A 23736-nucleotide genomic window follows, 5' to 3' on the forward strand; every position below is an offset into this window, starting at 1 on the left:
TGATTAATTTGTTGAATATTTTACATTGTGTTTGATTGTTTAACTTTATGAGGTATTATTTAGATAATTTTATATTTCAGGTTCTGATAAGAAAAGCACCTAAGGTTATATTCCGTTGAATATGGTGAAAATTGTTCTTGGTACTTCAGTGACGGAGGAGTTATTTGAATCTTCCAGTTTCAGTTGAACTTTGGAGATGTTTACTCTGGATGAAAATCTTGGACTCAGTACCCTCATAAGGAATTTTGTGTTTCAGAAGTTTCAGAAGTATTTATCTTATCAAAGAAAGAGGAAGTGACGTTCAAGGTCATGTCATTTATGGACAGAGGTTGTTGACTATGATTGGGTTATTATATGTATACGTTAGCATCACGGGATGTGTAGTTTTTTGTTTTAGTGTTATTTGATTGGCTGCTGTTTTAAGTCAACAAAGAAGGAGATAGCATAATCCTCGCCTCCGTGTCCTTAATAGAATTGAAAATTCTTGAAGCGTAAGCTAGAAAAAATTTTATTCACACATTGACATGCCTCCCATCCAGCACTCAGATACCTCGCACCCTCCAAACATACCTCTCACCCTGAACTCAAACCACTCATCATGCACTTATACTATTGACATACCGCTCACCCTATACTCGCGCACCTCTTATCTTGTACAAGGTAACATCTCTCGCTATGTATACTCACACAATTCTCCTTCTACACTGAACACACATCAATCACCATGCATTGAGGCACTTTCACCATGCACTCAGACACTTATCAACCTTCATTCATGCAACACTCACCCTGCACAGAGAGCACTCACACCATTATCCTTGCATTCAGACACTGCTCCCACACCTCTTAATTTGTTAATCTCATAGGCGAAATCTAATGCAGTTACCAATGCTTATCTCTTTTTCATCCAACTTAAAGTCCATGGATCAGGGGTCTTTGCATACGATTTAAAGTTCAAGAGCATAAGAATCGTCGTGAAGAAACTACAGAATTGAAGGATTATAGGAAACGTTTGGGTAGCAAATCCCGAGCATCCGGAAGGGCTCTGTTTTCAATGCATGGTCAGGGGTCGCAGGCGTTTTAAAAAACACATTTACTAAGCGTCTGCTCGATGGATGGAACTACAACTCCCATCGTGCAAAGTTGCCCTGCGAGTTCTCGCGTGGCTGGAGGAGCGAGAGGGCAGCTGCGGCAAAACAGCAGCATCAGAATCCGAGCCAGCATCAGCATCTCTCACCTGGGCCCTGCAGGAGTGAACATTCACCGCCTGCGACGCGAGAGAGAAATAGGCATCAGCCATGGTGGACAACTCGGGCAAGGAGCGCGAGGCCATGCAGCTGATGGCCGAGGCCGACAAAAGAGTCAAGAACTCACAATCCTTTCTGCGAGGCCTCTTCAGGTGAGGGCTCGATCGTAGCCGAGGGTGCAGCTTTTGGTTTATTGAGAAACCACTGCTTCCGGGCTCGGCTCGCGTACTGTAGCACAGGTGGGCGTAGTGCGCTGCAGTCATTGCAGAGCTCCATTGCCACCTAATAATGCCCCTACCCTTTCGTACGTACCCAGGCGCGATTTCTTCCCTTCATCACACAGACTATCTTTAAACACGCTCTTCCATTGTATATTATTCACCCTTGCTCCACTACCCTCAGACCTGCCTTTGTCCAAAAATGTTATTTCCAGTACTCCTCACCCACCTTTACCACATATCTGTCGGTTCAACCCCATCTCGGCTGCCCTCAGAAGCACAGCCGTTATCATTCTTTCTTCCAGACACTTCTTTCCATACATCTTCATACAAATACACAATTTTTCCTTCACATATACATTTCATAATGTTACTAAAAATGTGGAGTGGGGCCACGCTATCCATTAGTGATACTATGTATGTATCGAGGGGACTGCCATTCCACAGAGCGTTACTATGGATGTGACCTGAAAGCATACAATTTCACAGTTTAAGTAAGTGCGTGTTGTACCTATGCTATTCCATAGTGTTCTGAAGTATGCGACATCGGACATGCTATTCCGTAGTTACTGTGTATGTGACGTGATAGCATGGCATCTCATAGAGTGCTACTGAATTTGTGGCGTTGGCTCATGTTATTCCTTACTATTTTCTTGCCGGCGGATGGCAGTAAGGTGGCGCTGCCAGCCGTATTATGACCAATAATACGGCCTACTGGTGTTCTGCTGGCAGGCGCTGCTGCTGGCATCATCGTCCCGTCTCCTGCCAGTTGACCCCCTGAACACAGGTAAGTGGGTGCTCCGACAGGGGAGGAGGGTGGGTGATTGTGTGGGGTTGTGTCTGTGTGTGAATGTGCGTGCAGGTATACAGGTGTGTGTTTCATTTTGAATGTGTGTGTGTATGGATGTGTGAGTGCGTGTATGTTGTGTGAATGCATGTCTGCGCGTATGTAAGTGTGTGCGGATGTGCGTGTGAATGGATGTATGCATGCATGGTTGCATGGGTGTGTGTGAAGGGGGCGTGAATGTAGGTAGGGGTTGGAGAGGAAGGGGGTGGGAGGGACCTCTGGAGAGGGACGGGGGAGGGGGGACCCCTATCAGTGACAGGGAAGGAATTCCCTGTCACTGATAGTGCCTACCGCCATGGTTTTTGTGGCGGTAAGGAAGCAACGAAACCATGGCGGTAGGCAGGGTCATAATCCCGCTGGAGGTGCAGTGGCGGCCGCCGGGCTGGAGATAGATATCTCCAGCCCAACGGCTGTCACCGCCATGGCAGTCGGAGTGGTATATTGGCGGGTTGGCTCCAGCCAACCGACCAATGTCATAATATGGCGGTAGGTACCGCCATGTTACCACCGACCACCGGGGTCATAATGAACCCCATAGTGTCAACCTGGCGCAAGGGTACTTTATTTCCGTAAGAAATCATTCTCACCGATAGTACTGCACGTTGTTTTTGCACCTTTTGGAAGAACTAGATAGAATGAGTTTTTACTGTTTCCGGGGATTGTAATTCTGGTAAACCGCATGTGCATGCTGCTGTATTTTTGATTTAGTCATAGTGATAACAGACATTTGTGTTAGTATTATTGCCTAAAATGTGCAATCTGGGAGATTAATTGCATATCTGGTGGTCAAGCCTGTTGGTCTAAAGCTTTTGGAAAAAGTGCTGAGCCATAGAAGAGATGGAAGACATTTTCTTTGGTGGGGAGGACTAAGAAAGACTGCGGCCTAGGGTGACTGCTCTTTGATGGAAAAGTACCATCACACCAACGATTCAAAAATGAGCCAGGAGGCTGTGATCAGCACTGGCTACCGAACAACTGTCATGGGATTTACAGGGTCAAGGAAGCAATTTGGGAAAGTGTGGAAGCTGCTTCTGGCTTACTTGAATGAGGCATCACAGACTTTGCCATGTTCTAAATCGCTGCTTTCCACACGTTTGGCAGAAGATTTGCAGCGAGGGGCAAAAGTTGGTGAGTTGAACTTTTGACTCAGATCCTAATTCCAAACTGGGAGACTGTCTGTGACTTGAATATAATCAAAGTCTTTCTGTCGACGCTTATGAAGAGGGAGGGATTGGTCACGGCCTAAGCAATAATATGTAAAAGGTGAAGAGCTCGCTATTGGTAATTAGAGTGGCAAGTGCGTTGGTGAAGAGGTGCGCAAACACTTCTGACTGTAACAGACTCAATCCTATCACTAAGAAAAGAAAGCACAGTCCTTTACCTTGACCGCCAGACCCGAGCAACTTAGGTGGTTTACTCTCTATACTTCCTTATCCTGACTACCAGACCCCAGCAGCTTAGGTGGACTACTCTCAATACCAGTGGCATAACTCAAAATCATGCCCCCACCTTCAAATTGTGATTAGGACCTACTGAGCCTCCCATATATCATAGTTATTAACGGGCCTTTTTGCTGAATGGTGATCTTTGAAGGTCTGGGTCTCCATGAAAGCCTCCCCCTCCCCTTGACCACAGGGGATGCAGGGGTCTGCTTTATGCCTCTACTCAATTACACGAAGTGCTTCGAGGGGGTGTGGGGTGGGCGCAAAAGGGATGTGGCCTATGTAATGAAGGATGTGGCCAAACGGAGGGGGAATATAACCCTGCACTCCAGAAGTTCTTAAACAAACAGTTCTTTCACAAAAACATAAGCTGAAAACAGTAACGGTACATTTATTTACATTTATACAGAAACATTTTTCTGTGCCATTAGAAATAATAAGTCTACAAATGATTTTTTGGGGAAAATGCTGGTATTTTTAATCAGCTGACACATTTTCTGGACTAGTTAGTAGAGACTTTCCATTTTTATAATTCATACAAGCACCTAAAGGAGATTGTTTGAGCTACTTTTATTAATCAGTAAATGGAGCAGAAATGTTCCCTTTCCATTTGAAAATATTATGCAAAAATATGATTCCCAGTAGATATCCTACAGGCTCTGTTTTTATGCTGAAAGTCTTGGCACCCATGTAAAAGTTAAAAAGCAATGGTAGTGGAAGAAGTGCTACAGATCTCCGCGAGGGACAAGCAGCAGTGACATGACAATAAGCACCCAGCTGTCTGGGTTCAGTCAGAGAGCTGAGTATGAGAGGCTGGGAATATGTATACATGTGTGCTGACAAAGCCACTAATGCAGGACGTTAAAGGAAGAGTTTATCACAGTGAAGGTGCCAGGAACGAGCATTAAAACAAAAATCAACTTAACAGAACTTTGCATGGGTTGCAGTGAATGCTATATTCCAATAACCGCGGAGAAGGAAGGGTTTTAAGAGACTGCTTTGTTCTGTTTTAATACCTAATTTAGGGCCAAAAATGTTAGCGGTTGCAAACGGTCTGATTCACAGAATTGGGCTGATTGCAACTGCTATCCTATTACTGAATCGTAAATAGGGTTTGCGATTCGGAATTAGGAAGGGACATGTTTAGGGTGTCCCTTCCTAATGCCGAATTGCACTGGAATATTCTGATGTTTTGCAACTAAAATGCGGTCACAAAACATTCACATTTTATTGCCTCCTTGAATGAAATGGGAACCCATTCGCAAATGGTTAGGCCTATTTGTGACCCAGTGGGAATCACAAAAAGTGTCAAAGACACTTCTGTACAGATGAGTTTGCGATTGCCAAATCACGAAAATGTGTTATTTGGTAATCCCAAAGAATAACTTTTGTACATCTGGTCCCTAGTCTCATCAGCTGAAAATGTTCCCTATATTCATCTCTTCCTCTTGCTGGACAGAGCTGCTATGCATGATGATAATGCTCCATTAGGAACCTTAAGGGTAGCCCTTGGAAAATATTTACTTTTTTGTTTATGTTAGGCTTGAAAAATATCCATCAGCTGCTAATGGGGGATACGTCTGTGGAGGCAGCCGGCCGGGGAGATGGCAAAAATAGAGGGCTGGATACGGACCCTTCACAGAACCTGGTCTGTAAAACTGCCATTGCTGCTCACTGGCAGGACCCGGCCCACTTAAAGCACCGATTACTCTACACGTTCGTTTCCCCAGGCCAAATGCAGGTTCCTACTGTGGGGGGTATGTCAGGCGCGCGCCTCCCATCATGCTCTACACACCACGTTCCAAGATAGGCTTAGTTTTCGAAAGAGCCGGGGTGGGAATTGCATCCTGCATGTAATCCTCGTCGTTTCTGCAGACAGGAGAAACAATTGTGTGCATTTTTAATCCGAGGTCTCGTCGAATCTGTTTTACGCAGTGGGAGTTTAGCAGATGAGGCTGGTTGGTTAATCCACGTTTCCAGGATCTGGTGATTTGTATACAGTATCGGGAAAACATTGCTATTTTCAGGACAGGCTGTTTGATTCTTATTGCTGGCAAATAGTTAGGAAAGATTTTAGATCACCACTTCCATGGCATTTTATTTATTTCAGAATTATTGTGCAATGTGAAAACAACTAATAACACGTATCCTCTCCCGCCCTCAAGGATTCTCTTGCGATATTGACGTGGGCGTCAGTCAATTCATCACGTTGTTGTCGCTTCTGGGAAATCCCAGGGTACTTGTGGGGTTGGGGGGGGTTCCACTGCAGGCTGGGCTTAAAGCTGGAACATGAGTAATGAAGCTGTTGTGTATATGAAAGTCTTTAAAAAAGGAAGCCCGTAAACTGGGCACAGTATGTTAACAAAACGTAATAAACCTAACCTGTTCCTGCCCAGAACTGTAAATCACTTATCAAAAGTACTTTAAATGCTAAAAGGCTATGGATTTTTCAAACATTCTAATTAATTAGCACAGAGTTAGGCGCCTACCCTTGAGAAGTGTCTTTTAGGGAAGAAACATGTGAAACGAAGCGGTTACTAACCTATTCTGCACAAATAATTCAAAACAACTTCATTTTTTAACAGCTTCCAAAATATCAAGTTTAAGCTTGAGTCGTAATTCATATATTTATTTAGTTAGAAAGTTATGTAAAACTCAGATTTGTGGCCGTGTGTATCAACTTCCTAGCGCCAGTAGCAGTATTAGTAGTGGATTATCGTCCTCTTCCTTCGGTTTCCTGTATGACAGACATATAGACTGATGTTGAAGAGTTTTGGTCTGTAAAGACAGGCAGATCAAATCCCATTTTCGGTAAGAGCGAAGCACAGTTAGGGCTGAACCATTGCAAAATGACTTGTTAAGAATAGACCTCGGCGGAACATGTAGAGTTTCACTGTGCGGAATTCAGTGGGGTTACACAAACATTCCATGAGATTACCCAGTGCAATAATTTCATTTTCGCTAATTGGAGGTATCGTATTTACTGATCGATGGAGTCAAAGTCATTGTAACACATGAATACAGGGTTTCAGTGTGGGATGCCCGGCTCTTAGAAATGAAGTAATCATTTGTGGTTCTATATGATCTCAAGTTGGGATACAAAAATCACTAAATCCACCAAACTCGTAAATATGGATCACAGTTTGGAATTGCATACAATAATAAGGGCAACTGACAGTAATGGCTATATTTCACTACAGTGGTGTATCAGTATTTTCCACAGCTGAGGATGCTAACCCCCAGAGGTCCAAATGCATTCCTAAAACCTCCATAATACATTTAAGTTCACTATAAAGTTCTCGAGTTTAAAATTAAAGGTAGTTCTAATATAACGAGAAGAGTTACTCTTCTTGTTATAGTAGAACTACCTTTAATTTGAAACTTGATTAGAACACTGCTGTTAGAGAAACCTTCTTTGAAAATATGAATTGAGAAATTAATGTTAAACTGCATTATAGGAACGATGTACATACATTTAATAGTAAGGTTCATTTAGAAACATTGCTACAAAAGAGAAAAAAAGCCCTCAAGAAGTGTCATGGTGGGGAAGACACGCTTTGGCTGTGCTGACATTGCTTATGAATATATTTGAACAGAAGATGGAAGAATAAAATGACTGAAAATATGTGTGTCTAGGAAGGCCCTTTTAGTTTCAGAAGGACTGAATATGGACATTCCGTGTGACCTTCACCTAGAGTGCACTATATAAATCATGTGATATAGGATACAGCAACCTTGTTCATCTGGTCAATTTGAAAATGTAATCAATTTCTGAAAATACTCATAGGTTGCTCCTCAGTGAAAGCTTTTAATTGTGGATTAGCTATATTCCTACAAACATACACTTTCTGAAATAAAAACAACTTATGTTGCATATTTCTTCTAAATCAACCTACCTTTTTCTTAAAGTACGTTTATGTACTTAATGATGTGCATGTATTGATATTACTGCATATTGTTTGAGTTTGTCCTAAAGGCCGGTACCTTCACCCTAGACCCAATTATTCCATGTATGCCTGTAGTATGCCAGGGATGTGCATCGCATTCCGGGGCCCACATTCTTCCATGGGGCACATCATAATGTCCTGAATGACTAATGTGCCAAGATTTTCCAACATTTTACCAGGGATGTGACTCACCAGTCCTGATATTGCTTTTAATTGCCCATAGACTGCTTAGGCCTTCAATAGCTCAGCTATGAGTAGCGTAATGCCAGACCGTAATTACTGTAGTTGCGGAGACAACAATGCAGAAAATCCCCAAAATATGCCAGTGCAAGCATTATAATAGTGGTGAGTACCATATAACCAAAAATGGCCACAGTGTTCCAAGAACTATCTTTGTTATGCCAAGGTTGAACATTATTATGCCAAGGATTACCAGCATTATTCCATGCCAACTGTTATTAAAGGAGTGTAAACAATAGTGCATAGAAGTGGCACAACTTGAGAAGAAGTATCACCAGTGTGTCATTGAATGTATTATGCCACTGGTGGCTACCTAAGTGCCAATAATAGGAACAGTATGGCGAGAATTGCCACCAATATAGCAGCAGAAACCAATTGAAAAGGTTGTTTAACACAGTGTCAGCAATGACTACAATTTGCCAAAAATAACTACCATGTGGCCAGATGAAGCACTGTAACAGGAGACAGCACTACAGTGCTAAACCTGGCCACAAAACTAAGAATTCTAATAATTGAGCGACGGGTACCCCAACATATCAGTGGTGGCCCCTCTGGGTCCCAGGGATTTGGGGCAGAGGGACATGCACACCCACCAAAACCTACCTCCCACTTGAACAGTCAATGCCTTTTTTTGTTTAGTTTTGCCTCCTTCTTTTCCCGCATTGTCCTAATTTTGGATACTGTGCCTGCTGCAGAGCTTAATTTGAGCCAGTGGTTTCCAGCGGGGGGCACTTATTTTTGTGGACCAGCACTTATTTCTCTGCGTCATACATTTTCTGCAATAAAAAAACACAAATGGGAAGGACTGAGGAAGAGAAAAATGAAAGAAGCATCACAAAGGGAGAAAGCAGAGAGCTGCATGAGTGAGCTGGAGATGCAGGGAATGGCTGTAATTATATTGAAGAGACCCGAGACGACTTTCGCTGCCTTGGTATTCTGTGCTCTCACACTTAATTGGAGCAGCCCATGTTTCAAAGGACGCTGCAAATTAAGCAGTGGCCAGCAGCTATTCCACCCAGTGTTCATTGACCACCTTAAAGTCACACGTGCAGAAGCACAGGTTCACAGAAGGATAGACTGTTGCTTTCATTCTCCTGCTCCATTCCTTGCGGCTGACATGCAGGTTTGTGAGTCACTCCACCGAGGACAACAATAAACTGGCAGGGAAGTGAAACCTGGAAGGTGAACTTTAATGGGTCAGAGCCCATATGCCCCAGTACAGGAGCTGTGATTGAGGGTGGAAAAGATTTTAAGGGATATAAAATGAACTGGTCACTGAATGTTGACTATTTGTAGTGTATATCAGTTCCTATTCCTGTACGCTGCAGGCATACTCTCTGGTAAAAAAATATTATAGTTTTTGGCATAATAACCTATCTAATCATATTAAAATTATGGGTTTCGTATCATTGAAGTCATGCTTTTGAGTGAGACTTAAAAAAAAAAAAAAAAGTCTCCAGAAATATGTGTGCAAAACAATTCATAGAGTGAGCAGTGATGACTTTTACAATGACTAGTCTAGCTTGTCCACCCAAAGGGACTTCTCTCTTTTTAACAATACTAACCCCTAGGCAAACATACCTTTCAAGTTTTCATAGGCTCAGCACTGTATTGCGACAGGCAGGGGAATTAAAGAGTTTAAGACAACAGCTATTAGTTTAAAAACTTTTTTACATAGGTACACCATGTTTTATGCATAGCCACTGGATTTATTTACAGTAAGTATCATGTGCTGTGTTCTATACCAAGAGGCAATCAATCATTAAATGTATCCATACAGACTTAGCCCACACCTCTCAATTGGGGATATATTTAACCTACTTGAAGATTTTAGCATTCACTCTTTGCCCCCTTTTGCAGTCATTTCTGATGTTACTCTACTATTGAGCCTTCATGCAGTGTCGATGGCCATGTACTGTCTTCTGCCATCTCAGTGATCTCTGTTTACGGGTCTCAGAGGTATACTCATTTGAAAAGGAAATGTTGCTTGCAGTAATCTCGGTTCAATGAAACATCTCGCAGGATGATCATAGGCTTCCTGCTTCCCTCAAACTATGCAAATCAGCGCTGCGCCTTGGAAAGTGGGTTGAGCAGTTAATTAGCTGTATTCACTTATTTGGCTTATGCAAATAGCTTGATAATATTTTCAATGTCCTCCAAAGGCCTACAACATCAACTAACAAGATTATGTTACTACAATGCACAGAATAGCCTCACAATCAATTGATCAAAATCTAAAGTAATGTGTTTTGGGATGTGTTTTAGAAAAGGACATGGATGAATGGGAACAAAGTAATCCGGAAGGTTAGGAGTATTTGGGAGTAAATATCGATAAATCTCTAACTCAGTCTCAATGTGTCACTTCCAAGAGGACAAAAGCTGACATGGTCAATAATTCTTTGAAACTTTTTGCCAAGACCTATAGAGGAAGACCAATACGTCAATTATTAAATGTTTTAACCATCAAAACTAGCTCCTCACTTCTGTATCCATCATCATCGTCATTTTTAGTGACAAGATAATATCAAGACTAAGCACAACTTACATGCAAAATATTCGTTCTCTGCTCGACCTACGATAGTCAACCGCTCAATACAAACTGCGATTGGAACTCAATCTGAAAACCTTATTTATTTACCATCTTACATCCCATACCAATTGTAGCTGTAATAGAATCAATGCAAGTTTAAATACATTAAAGAGTTTAATACTGTGAGATCCGAGATACAGACCTTTCAGGAGGTGGCCTGGTCTTGTCAATGCGAAAAAAAAACAATGTCACTACAAAAATTACCCCGTTGGGATGTGCTGGCTTCTATGTCAAAAAAATCATCATAAGACTCTGATCAGTAAAACACTACAGAAGAACAGCTGTAAAGAAGACCTGTCCTTGATTCTGTCATACAAGCATACCAAATTGTTCTTTGACTCTTTTTCTATTCCACAGCACTCATATATCGATCCCAATCTTGAACTTGTAACAACAAATGAAATACTTACGCTTTAGACTGCTGTATATTCTGCTGCATCAATTTGAAGGATCATGGAATACGCAGTTAACTGGTGTTAAGGGTTGTAAACTATGTGGATATAAAGCTGAAACAATCAATCATACCACCTGCCTCTGCCCAACGCTACTTGATCTCTGGAAGAAATATCTACGGCTGGCATTTAAGAAAAGCTAAAATAAGGACAATCCATAAGGAAGTAAAATTTTGCTTTAGCCCCCAATCAAATTATTTTATTGGTAAAATACGAAATATTTAGATTATGCTTACTGCTACTTGCTTACTTCCCACCCACCTGCCCCAGACCAAAGACCTCCTTACCTTCAGGAAACTTCTCAAGACCTGGCCGTTCGAGCAGTAGCAGCATTTCTCTCCCCCCTACCCCCCACACTTCTCCTTCCCCCTCCTCGGCGCCTTGAGACCCTCACGGGTGAGTAGTGCGATTTACAAATTCCTGATTGATTGATTGAATTGAATTATACTGTATAGGGGAAATGTTTGTATCTTATACTCATCTTTTGTGTCTTCTTTTTTAATCTGATAAGTAGTTTTAAAGAGATTTTATTATCACGTTTTACTTTTAATCTTTAGATTAATACAACAAATTTCATATTGCCATGGTTTCCATGGATTAGCTTTAATTATTAGCAACAAAATCAAGTTCGGGCAGTTGTTAATGAAACCTAGGACTCTTTTCATGCATGATTGTTGAAATCAAAAGACCAAGAACCTTCCTCAAGAATCAGGCTTACTGTCACCTACTGTCACCTGGTTGACAATTTGGACTTTATGGAGGAATATATGGGGGAATACTGCTGATCATAGTCCTCTAACATAATTTTCAACCTCCAGTGGGGTTGTTTCAATGATCCTACCTTATAACTCTTGATCTAGTTCAACACTACGTCAAGCTCTCGCATACTAAAGGCTCAGCCTGAACCTTATAATTTCGAAGGCTGACACAATTACTTCTGAACATCAATCCATGTTGACTTATCAGATTCTCTCCTAACCCCTTTGTTGATATCTTTAAACCACAGCACAGTGCTTAGACAAATGTGAAAAATACGATCCTGGTGCCCCCAAAACTAAAAACTTTAATGTTAGCAATCTTACAATACTTGCTTCCCTTAGTGTTCCTCCTAATAGTCCTTATGATAACATGAACATATCTGCCTCTAGACTGAAATAATGCTCATCTGGTCTTCTGTATGAACTAGCGCCACTTCAGAGTAAAAGACAAAATTGTAAGATCACTGTGTTTTAGTTCACTAACGATCGCCTTTAAAAAAGGAAATCTCTCTGAGAGCTTTAGCACCATTGGAGGTAATCACCCTGCCCCTCCATTCTGGATATCCCATAACCACTAAAAGATCTCATAAGATAAATATTTTCAACATAAAAGGCCCCCACATCAAATCGCTTACCAATTCATACCAAAAGCACCCCAAGCCACAATTTAAAGTAACCAGAATTATGAACAAAACAGCTCCTTCCCTTACATCTGACAACTCGGATGGTAAATCTGTTCTTTGACCTAAAAGTTCTATTTATTCAAAAACGTCTGCCTCTTCAAATCGTTTTACTGATTCAGATCTCGGACACATTTTCAAGGAAATGGCATACCAATTGTTGCCCCACTATACAGGGTTAGTGAATTTTTCACTTTGGCAGGGAGTATTACAAGAATGCCTTATAACTGCCCAATTTACTCACAATCTGAAGAAACCCACAACAGATAGAGGGGATTTCACTAACCTAAATCCTGTTTTTACCCCCCTTTCTTGTGAAGGTGACCAAAAGCTTTGTTGCAGCATTGCTCACTCTGTACATCTCTGACAGCAATCGTTTTGGGCCAGTCAGGCCACAGTACAGAAACCTCATTGTTCCTGGTGGTAGATGATGCACTTCACATCCTTAACTCCAGTAATTGTTGTCTTCATTTGCTTCTTGATTTATTTGCATCATTTGCTACAGAGAATCTTGATACGCTCATCAGAATTCTCCATGATAGAATGGGATTGATGGAGTGAGGCTCAAATGATTAAGCTTGTATCTTTCTAACTCGTCAATTCCAGTTGCACTAAAGCAGGGTATCCCACAAGGCTCCAATCTGGCTCCTACTTTAAAAAAAAACATTTATATCAAACGCAATTGGAATACTTCTCACAAAGCTGGAAATCCGGTATCAACGATATGCGATGATACACAAAGCAGTCTCTAGGTCTCCCTAATGATGTCTGACTTTTGCCCAAACACTGCAAGCAGCTAAAGATTTTTCCACATCACATGATTACAACTTACTCTCTGCCTTGGAAGCCAGGGGATCTATAAGCAACATGCATCACACAAAAGGTTATGCACACTGCCAGACCCTGCTATCTTGTAGTTAGACTGAAAAGGTCTGGTGGGTTCAAATGCTTATGGAGTTCAGAAAACATACTTTTGTAACCTTCAGCATTCAAAATTCAAGGTGTGAAGGCCGAATCCTTCACTGGGAGTGCAAATAAAATGTGAAACTTTCTACCTCACCCTCTGTATGAACCGTTCCCTCTCTGGACATCTTCAATTTTAAGTTGAAAATTCACCTCTTTCAAGAATACTTTTGGCTATTTTATGTTTTTTCAGTTACACGTCCATTCTGAGAACTTCCACATTGGTATAATTTTCTCTCTGTTCTTTTGAAACTAATTTAGCTCTTTATGTATTTGTGTACCTTTTTTGAAGCGATCTCATGTTTCCAGGCCATGTTTTCACTATATAAAATGTCATAAATAATAACAAGTAGTACCAAAAGACCCTTTGGGTGTTAGTGCACTTAGGGGGTCATTTTGACCTTGGCGGAGGCGGAGGCCGTCCGCCAAGGTACCGCCGCTGAATGACCGCACCGCGGTCAAAAGACCGCGGCGCCCATTCAGACATTTCCTCTGGGCCGGCGGGCGCTCTCCAAAAGAGCGCCCGCCGGCCCAGAGGAAATGCCCCTGCAACGAGGACGCCGGCTCAGAATTGAGCCGGCGTAGTTGCAGGGGTGCGACAGGTGCAGTTGCACCCGTCGCGTATTTCAGTGTCTGCTTAGCAGACACTGAAATACTTTGCGGGGCCCTCTTACGGGGGCCCCTGCAGTGCCCATGCCATGGGCATGGGCACTGCAGGGGCCCCCAGGGGCCCCGCGGCACCCCCTACCGCCATCCTGTTCCTGGCGGGAGACCCGCCAGGAACAGGATGGCGGTAGGGGGTGTCAGAATCCCCATGGCTGCGGAGCGCGCTCCGCAGCCATGGAGGATTCTGAAGGGCAGTGGTAAACCGGCGGGAGACCGCCGGTTTACCCTTTCTGACCGCGGCTGAACCGCCGCGGTCAGAATGCCCTCGGGAGCACCGCCAGCCTGTTGGCGGTGCTCCCGTGGTCGGTGGCCCTGGCGGCCACCGGCCGCCAGGGTCAGAATGACCCCCATAATGTTAATATGTTGTGGTAATATTTTATTATCAGAGGTATACCATGCATTTACCCTATATACATATCTATGGAAGGCTGTAATTCTAGTTGTATTTTTCTAACAATGATTTGCTTTGTCTTGCAAAGTCTACCCAGTGGTGCACAGTTATTTGCTGTTATTAGTAATTTTAATGCCTGAGATGATTAGGAAGTATGAACTAGAAAAGGACATCTCTGAGTGATGAGATGTTGTGAAATTGTCAGATTTGACCACGGAGCTGGCAGTATGTGAAATGCTAAGTTCATATAGCAGGCTCTACAAGGGATGACTATTAGCTTTATGAGTGTCTACTGGTGGAGGGAAATGAAACACTGACTATTGTGGGCTGAAGTCAAATCACTTATTCAGTGGCTCACTGCAGATCAGAGTCAGCAGACACTACTTCAGTGAGTATGGTCAAATGGTCTGGCTTGCCACCTCTCCCAAGTGCAGAAATCTGCACAGTGCAGCAAGTGTTGACTGTGTCTGGGAATTAGCCTGCTTTACATGCATTGTACCTTCCAAAAAAAACAGATACCTACTCCAAGCCCTAGCAGAATACTCTGACAGCACGTCCTATATAGTCTTTCAGTTTTACTGATGGATGGCGGTCATAAGGTCATAGATATTGTCACACAGAGGTTCTTTGTCTTTTTAGTTCCTTCGCTTCTCTACTCCGATGACCGGATCCTATGCAAGGACATTAGCATATAAAGTAAGTTTCTTACCATTTCATACGTGTGCTCCTCACAATTGCCAGGTGCCTCCGATGAGGGAGCCTGGCCTTTTGTATGAGTTAGCACCTTCCCTCTGAATTTACTAAACATGGATAGGTTTTAACTAAGGATGCCTTTAACTTGTGTTGCTGTTTGTTGTAGTGCCATGCCTCTGCATTGTCTTGAAAACAGGAGGTTCAAGGGCTAGGCAAGAATGACTGTTTCTCAGCGGAATGATTGTTCTTCAGCAAAACTTTGCCATCTGAATGGATTCCCACAGTGACACTCATTTTATTTATCACTCACATTTAAATATTCTTGACCACAAACTCATTCAGTTTCAATGTTGACGATGAGGCCATCTTGATGTCTTGCTTCTTTCGAGGGTTTGCAGACTTCTTCTGCTGTGAAAATACTTTTACATTTTTTTTGAGGTGCACTTTTTTGTTTGGGAGGGTGAGTCCTCTTGATGACTTTTTGGTAGTTTTAGTAAGTACTTCTGATGTTGTCTTTCAGTTGTGGCATCAGTAATGGCAAGGTAGACAGGGACACCTGATGGTGTTCTGTACCACGTCAATACCCTTTGATAAACTAAAGCTCAATCTTTTGTAACTTGGTAGCCGTTTCTGGAAAAAGTAGGAATGTATAAGGAAAATGCAAAGTAGCAACTGGTGAAATACCCTGCATTGACGTTAGCCTTAATATAATCCATGATTTGCGTGAAGTGCTGCTGTTGCTTGATGACTCTGTATAGGAGCTTTGTGTTCACGCATACTCTGAACACCTCAGGTTATTTTAGCTTTATGGTGATATGAGAAATTGTACCTTATGGTTCATCCTAGCTGACGGCAGCTTTTCCGTCATCTTCACCAGTTTAGCTTGTATTTGGAACAGGATGAAATTGAGTACCCATGGTACTGTAAACTAGCAACAAGTTTATTGCTAGTAGATATTTGCCATAAATTAACAACAACTAGAAGTCAACATTGCTGAACAGAAATGAATCAGTTGTGGAATTCCAACAATTACTTTAATATGTATTTCTATGGATTTAAATTCCATTTAAAATACTTGTTAATTCAAGCAGTTACCATCTCTTTGAAAGAATCATTCAATTTTATAACAGAAATTAGAATGTGAGTTCATTGCGGAATACCTTCACCAGTGAACCAATAATGAAAACACTGTAAACATACGAATTAAAATGAGTTATTCAAAACAACACAGCAGTGGTGGCTACCACAAATCACAAGGGGAGGGACGGGCTGGAAATAAAATAATAATAATAATAAAAAACCTTACCTGTTCCTGCCCCCACTGACGTCTGCCTCACTCGTCTCCCAATGGTGCTGGTGTTCCAGCAGTCCCTAGGACACCAGCAAAGGCTCTCCATGCAACCCTGCATTGCTCTCATGCTATACTTAGCATGAGAGCAGCATCAGGATTGGTCTGAGCACTTGGTCTGCCACTCAGACAATGTACTGGAGTCTGTGCAGTTTCTCGAACCCGGCTGTGCAACACAGCCAGGTTGGAGAAACCTAAGTGTGCATGTCAGTTTTGCCAGCCTAAGATGGCCAGCAAAACTGACATGTGCACTTAGTACACTCACTCCACTCCTCCTCCTCCCCCCTCCCCTGGCCCATCCCGCCCCTCCCTGCACATGCTGGCTGAGCCGGCAGCTGAAAAATAAAACAATGGTAATCTATTGTTCATTTTTTCAGCTTCTGGCTCAAGGGCAGCCTCTGTGTGTGAGTTACCTGAAACCATTTCACATGAAAAATACTCATGGGCATTGCCTTTGGCGACAGGCTGTGGAACAGAAGGTGTAGTTAGTTTAAGAGGAAAAGGCTACGTTTCTCCCTTACAGTACGTGGTTAGATATGTGTAGTTAACTTCTGGGCAATATTTTAATGGTCTGTGTGACACATTCTTTTCACTGTTGCATCTTCATTGACTGTGATTTCTGTGAGAAAAACATGAGAATTTGGCCTTACAGAATTTTGCCAACATTAAAATAGTTCACCAGCTCCTAGAGAAAGCTAGTGTGCGATTGAGTAGTAACTGTCATAAATTACACGGGTGTTTATTGCATTTTGATAAAGGAGGCGGAGTGGCCTCTTGTTATGGTTGACCACATTTTTTTCTTTACCCTCATATCCACTAGTAGTCCCCGAGAGTTCTGCACATTCACAGGTGCCTATGCTGCATGCAAACCAATTCAGTTGCATGGTTCCAGCCACTGATGAAAATCTTGGCAGTCACTTGGACGTGGCACAAGCTGTATTAGAGTACCACACTGCGTGCAAAAAATGCACTCGATGTTGGTCTTTAATCGTGGCCACCTTTTAGCGAAACCTCTCCTCTGTCAGGTCATTGGCGTATACCCTAAGGGCAACCGGTACCTTCCACTGTAAGTAGCTAAAAGGCTACAAAAGATGGTTGATACCCTTAAGTATTCCAATAAAAAAGCTTTCTTTTTTTAAACGATTGACTGATACATAATCCAACTGTCACTAACTCTCAGGTAAGAAACATTTGCAGACGTTAAAAAGGTGTATTGATATCAGATGTAGCGAAGACACAGTCTGTTACAGGTAAGATGTTTCACGCTGCATAATTGCCCATGCAGTGCATCTAAATTTAAATCAACACTTAACATCCGTGTTTCACCTTCATGTTTACGCCCGCGCTTTTCCGCTAGCTGTATACCGGCGGGAGATCGTTGAATACGGCCGAAATCATGCCATATACTAGTAACACAGTGAACATGGTGGCTTGAAACAGTTCAGGCAATTTTTCAGACAAAACTTTCCTGTAAAGATAAAGAAATTAAAATACATGTGTTTTTCAGTAGCTTCCCAAATACTAGTCCGTGCAGACTGCTCCATTGAGGTTGTGTAATCGCACTTATTGGGGCCTTTATCTGTGGTTTAGGAATTTATTTCAATCTGAGAAATAATTAAGACTTTTAATCTTGTGTTGGTGGAGTTCTTCATCTTGTTTTCAACATATTTTAGTGTTAATATGAATGTAAAGTCGAAGTCTCTTCTTTTGGGGGCAGAGTACAGCTTTTATCAAAGAGTTAACTTTGTGAAGTGCAGGTGGAGCTCACTGCAATTATGTTAGACTGTTATATTTAGTTTTCAGTGAAATCATGTTACTCACCATAGATCTAGCAAATCATCACTCCAAACCTTCAGAGAATTCGTGTTGTATTAATTGCTGGCAAACTTTTTAGTTTTGGCAACTCCATATTTAATCTTCATGACCCATCAGCCAGTGTACCAACAATAAATATTTTCCTTTTTGGGGTGAGCAATATCAGAACATGAGTTGAAAGAACCTCTAGCATTGAACCGTGTCAACACATTTATTTAATTGGCCCTGTAGTGTAGTGCTCCCTGGTAAGTTATTTTCTTTTATCACAACCTTGCAATTTAATGGTGTATCCAGATATGGAGGACAATTGACTTGCTTGAAAAAAATAAAAAAAAGCACAGGCAATATCATAATTTCATATTTCTGTTTTGAATTAATGGCCTAATAGTTTGCTTTTATCATTCAAGTCTACATCTTAGTGCACCGCCCATGACCACAATGTCCTGGATGTCCCAAATCTTTTCATATAAAATATCCATTGGTTATCATACACGTAAATGTCTACACAAGCACAAATGTGGTATTTGGGTGTATCTGTAAGTTGTGCTTGAATGGCTGGTTCTCATAAGTGACATAAATCAATCACAGCCACAAAGGAAAATGTGTGTTCTAAGTCTGAAAATCTCTTTTAATGCATTTCTTAGTGACAGATTAGTTAGCTGCACCAGAAGATAACGTAAAATACGATTTCTTTATTTATTTTGCATTTGCCAAAGGCTGGCATTTTTATTTTGTGTTCCTCATACAAAAAATATCAGTGGCAATGTGGAGCACAATTCTTAGCCATGCAGCTCCACAGTTTGATATCTTCTATAGTATTTTGGGTTTCCTCACATTTTAAAAGACAAACATAGGCACGCACATCTTTTCAAAGTTGCTGATTTGTATGCAAACCCCCTATTGTGATGGATATTAAACCCATGATCATGTATGTTTGGTTCCAACACATACTTTCAGATTGTGGACACACTAAGAAATCCATCAGCTGATGGCCAACTTCCCTCATTCTGAATGGCAAGCAACAGGGCTCCACATGAATGTGCTTTCTGTGTATTTCTAATTTATTTTCCATACATTCTGCATCGCTTATATTGGTGCAGGTTGTTGGTCAAGGTGGACCCATGTATATTTTGCTTTGGGGTTCCTGGGTATAGTATGACAGTAACATGTAATGTTCCAACATGTTTGTGATCACAAGAGCTGCTAAGACAGAAACCACGCACACGTTTTTTAGGGTCGAGTCTGCGTTGCATGCGATCGTGCATGCGTATCGCAACTAGATGCTTTAGTGTTTAGAAAAGGGCTCAGAGCCCTGTCAACGTCACGTCAGTGTTTTTCATTGGTTCGTGGGCTTGCCTAATAAAATCTGCTTGCTTTCATTAGTCGAAGGCATGCATACGTCATGCCTTTTCCGGTGGCTAGCCCTCCTCGAGCGCATCGACCAAGTACAGAAAACATGCAAGGCTCGCTGTTTTCTGTCCGGCTCGTGGACTACTTTTTCTCTAATTTACTAGCGCGATTTCGCTTGGCTGAAGTCGAGCGCTTTACATAGTTAATTGCACTTTTTCGGGTTACGTACTTAAATGCACTTTTGCCGATGGGTGAAAAGTCGGGTTAGGAGTTTACAATGCTATCAGCTCTACCATGAGCAAACGCAAGACCTGTTGCATTACAAATGCTTGTTTTAATTGTTTAGCTGTGCCTTGCCAAGGCAGCTTTAACCATACCTTATGCGATCAAACTAAAAAAGATACTTTTACGAGTACCTCAGAGAAAGGGCCTTTGGCTATACCCACGTTAGTGGGCGTGAGCTTAGGATTTGTTTTGGCAGAAGTTGTGTGTTTGCTCAGAAGACAGTTTATTGCTCTTTTCTTGGCACCCCAAGAGTTTCCCTTGTCCTAATATGGCCATTGTATCCAAATGTAATGATACAGCTGCAGCCAGGCAATGGTAACAATGCCAACAGAGATGTCTGTAAATTTCAAGGCTGCCAATCCCATGGCTGAACATATTCCGGGAGTCATCAGGGAGTGGGGAGGATCGTATATATAAGGTGACTTAGGATTGGATTGTCAATAACAATCAGCTAATACTAGTGAGCTGCACAGAACTCCTATTAGCTAATTGGCTGGCATGTACAAGTGCCTCTGTATCATCTAAATAGCTACCTTTCCCTCTCACTAAAGGGAGTGACATAACTCCTCTGCATCTGTATTTTTCAAGTTTAGACTACCGTACACATATAAACATACTGTGATCTGCTACTACAGTGTTAGCTTTCCATACACATTGTACATAGATTAACGTTTTTTTAAGTCTGCACCATGTGGCACAGGATTATAGAAGCTGTTTGCACTTTTAGACCCCAGCTCAATAAAATTGGTGTACAGAGATGGAAGCATACATCTGTAGTCTCTGAACCAGGAACCTATATTCAAACGATGTTGCGACATTAGCTCTTCAATCTTCTTAATCAGATTGGCCATGTTTAAAGTTAAAACAATTGGAAATGGCAAAAAATTGCTAGTTACAACAGGCATTGAGTACACATGCTAAACATGTGCATTGGGAGGTCTTTGCACATGTGGAGGCTCCTGCAGGAAATACTTGTTTGAATTGCAGACAGTGACATGCTGTTGTCACCTACAGAGGTTCTTTTCAGCTTCTCTTCCCCCCTCCTGTCTCATCCTCAATTGGGCCAGAACTTGAAGAATCAGCACTCCGAACATTCTGCTCGTCAGTCAGAGACTCTCCAGAAGATTGGAACATGAAACATCCTTTCAAAATATTGAACTGTGCAGCCTAGTATTTTATTATAAGCATGATGTTCGTAAGGTGACCACAGAGATCATCTGAAAATGTCATGACCACCAGTTGCTTGGCTGAACACATTCTGAGAGTTGTCAGGAAATGGGAGGAATTGTATATGAAAGATGACTTAGAGTTCAAACTTCTTGGGAGCCATAGCTGGATTGTGGTTGCCTTGTCCTCCCTACCCCACAAAAAATACAGTGCCCTGCTGACAATGGTGAATTGCACAGGTGCATGATGTACATAGCAGGAGAAACCACATCTTTAAAGTGACCAGTCTGGTCGTCATCACTGGTCCTGAAAGTGGTCAGACACATGTTGTGCGAGTGAAGCACCACTGTTAGGAGAAGGCGAAGGGGCTGCTCTCATTATTCTAGCTGCAGGAATGGAATGCCAGCCCTGCAACGAGGATGGCATGTCAGCACTTTAGCAGTGGAAGAGCTAAAATGGTGGGGCAGTCTATTTCTAGTCCCCTCAGCCTGGGTTGCAGTCCTACGTGTAATTTCATGGCCACCCGAGTTTTCTACTCCAGTGCTATAGGAGTAGAGGAGTCAATGAGACTGAGGACCCTACATTTTTCAATGGGAGGGATGTAGGCTGGCTTCCAGAACTGCTGCTTGTACAGGCGGGCATCTTTATAGAGCAGTAGCTCATAGAGAATAAGGCACAGCCATTTTTTAGCAGGGAAATGCAGATTATGCTGGTCACAATCTTAGAACTTTCTTTGCCTGTACTCGGTTGCAATAACACCAAAGGTGCAAAGACTTAATTTTTAAACATGTTTCATACATCTGAAGAAGTTGGTTTATTGTATTTAATAATTTCTCCTAACTTAAAACAGAATGTCACAGAAACATATTTTGTGGCCGAGTGCTTTAACCGTTTGAAGGAATGATGTACTTATTTTTATTATGTAATACTTACACTTCATGGAGTCGCAAGTTATGTGAAAAGAACCTTTGGGTTAGTATTGCCTTCCAGAAAGTGGAACCAGTTCATAGCTTGAGCAAAGAGCTGTCACATAAGAAAACTATTCAAGCACGTTGGCCTATTGTCCAACACATTTGCTGCTCATTACAAAGGTATGTGACCATCCTGTTTGGACTCTCTGGAGCCACTTCCTGCACTTGAACGCACCCACAAAAGATCATATAAAGTACCAGAACACACCAGTTGCAAATGTTACCTTCAACTATGCTTCTTATATTAATCTTTGCTTGCAAGACTCTCTTAAGCAGTATCTTCTCAACATTTAAAAAAGTGGGGAAACTTGTATTAATTTTTCTTATTTTCAGTCCATATGCACTCACATAGATCCAGTTCTTTCGTTTCTACCTCAGTCCTCATTAAAATTTTCAAATAGTTCTTATTCCAAACAACTTCATAGAGTTCATTGAAATGTCCTCCGTCACTCAACTGATGCCCCCAGCACGTGTTAGGTGAAAACCTGCTTCCACAGGGTTTATTGCTATATATCTTGCTGAATGTTATTAATATAAATATTGTATTTCACATGTTTTATTGTTCCTTCATTTTTCCACAGAATCAATGTTCCTGTTTCTTTACCAATATTGGTTCACGCAGTTTCAGTAGTAAGGCCAGGTAAAGGCTGCTGAGACTAGAAATAGCAAATAATGTAAAGATATATGGTATACAGTATTACTATTAATGACACTGACCAAGAGATATAAAAAATAAGCCCTGAGAAGGCAGGATACTGCAAAATACATGTTATACATTCTTTGGAATAAGAACTATTTGAAAGTATAATAAAAGACTGAGGAGGAAATGAAAGAACCTGATCTGTGTGAATCCATATGGACTGACAAATGACTATGTTTTCAAATTTTCTTTTAGATGTTCCTACATTGGAGGACATCACAGAATACGAATGTTTTTGGAGGGGATAGCACCAGACCTTTCACTGTTACCCACTTTGAATTTTTAGGTCCAGCACGCAAGTGCTTTGAGAACTGTTGTTTTCTATTCTGTGGGCTTAAACCACGCCCATCACTTTCATTCGTTCGTGGGCTTGCCTTTCAAAAATCCCTTGATGTCATTGCTACATGCTTTATGTTAGTCCTACCTTGGGGCGGTTTTGTTACCACCTTGGAAATCGACCCTATTAGAGGGATAATTGCACGATTGCTGATATGTTTTACTGTGAGCAAGGTACTTTATTTGCTCTCTCCCCTTCATGCTCCTTAGAGCTTCCATTTTTTACAGAGCGTGAACTTGATCATAAGTATTTGAACGCTTTGCATGACTACCAGTTACTTCTCATTGTTAACTTAGTTTTTTATTTGTGCTCACGGTGGCTACACTTTGCATGACTACCAGTTACTTCTCATTGTTTACTTTTTCATTCCCCCTTATGACGACCATGGTGCTTTCACGTTCTACACAGCGCAATGGGCAGTATTGGAGTGCTTTGTATGACTACCAGTTACTTCTCATTGTTTATTTAGTTTTTCATTCGCGCTCACAGTGTCCATGGTGCTTTCAGTTTTACAGAGCGTGTACTTGTTCGGCAGTATTGGAGTGCTTTACATGACTACCAGTTACTTCTCATTGTTAACTTTGTTTTTCATTTGTGCTCATGGCCGCCATGGCACTTTGAAGTTTTAC

The 23736-nt window shown here is 41.8% G+C and overlaps 1 protein-coding gene across 2 annotated transcripts in view; it reads left to right on the forward strand.

The window, feature by feature from the left end:
- Positions 1–1142: 1142 nt before the first annotated feature.
- Positions 1143–23736, forward strand: part of NAPB (NSF attachment protein beta) — a 143031-nt gene continuing 120437 nt past the window's right edge. Inside the window, exon 1 of one of the 2 annotated variants that reach the window (XM_069234167.1) lies at positions 1143–1399. In XM_069234167.1, the coding sequence (XP_069090268.1) occupies positions 1299–1399 (101 nt within the window). In that variant the 5' untranslated portion in view covers positions 1143–1298. The remainder of the gene's footprint in view (positions 1400–23736) is intronic. The other variant, XM_069234168.1, reaches the window with a different exon arrangement.

The sequence above is a fragment of the Pleurodeles waltl genome, chromosome 5, assembly GCF_031143425.1.
Source record: "Pleurodeles waltl isolate 20211129_DDA chromosome 5, aPleWal1.hap1.20221129, whole genome shotgun sequence".
NCBI classification, from domain to species: domain Eukaryota; kingdom Metazoa; phylum Chordata; class Amphibia; order Caudata; family Salamandridae; genus Pleurodeles; species Pleurodeles waltl.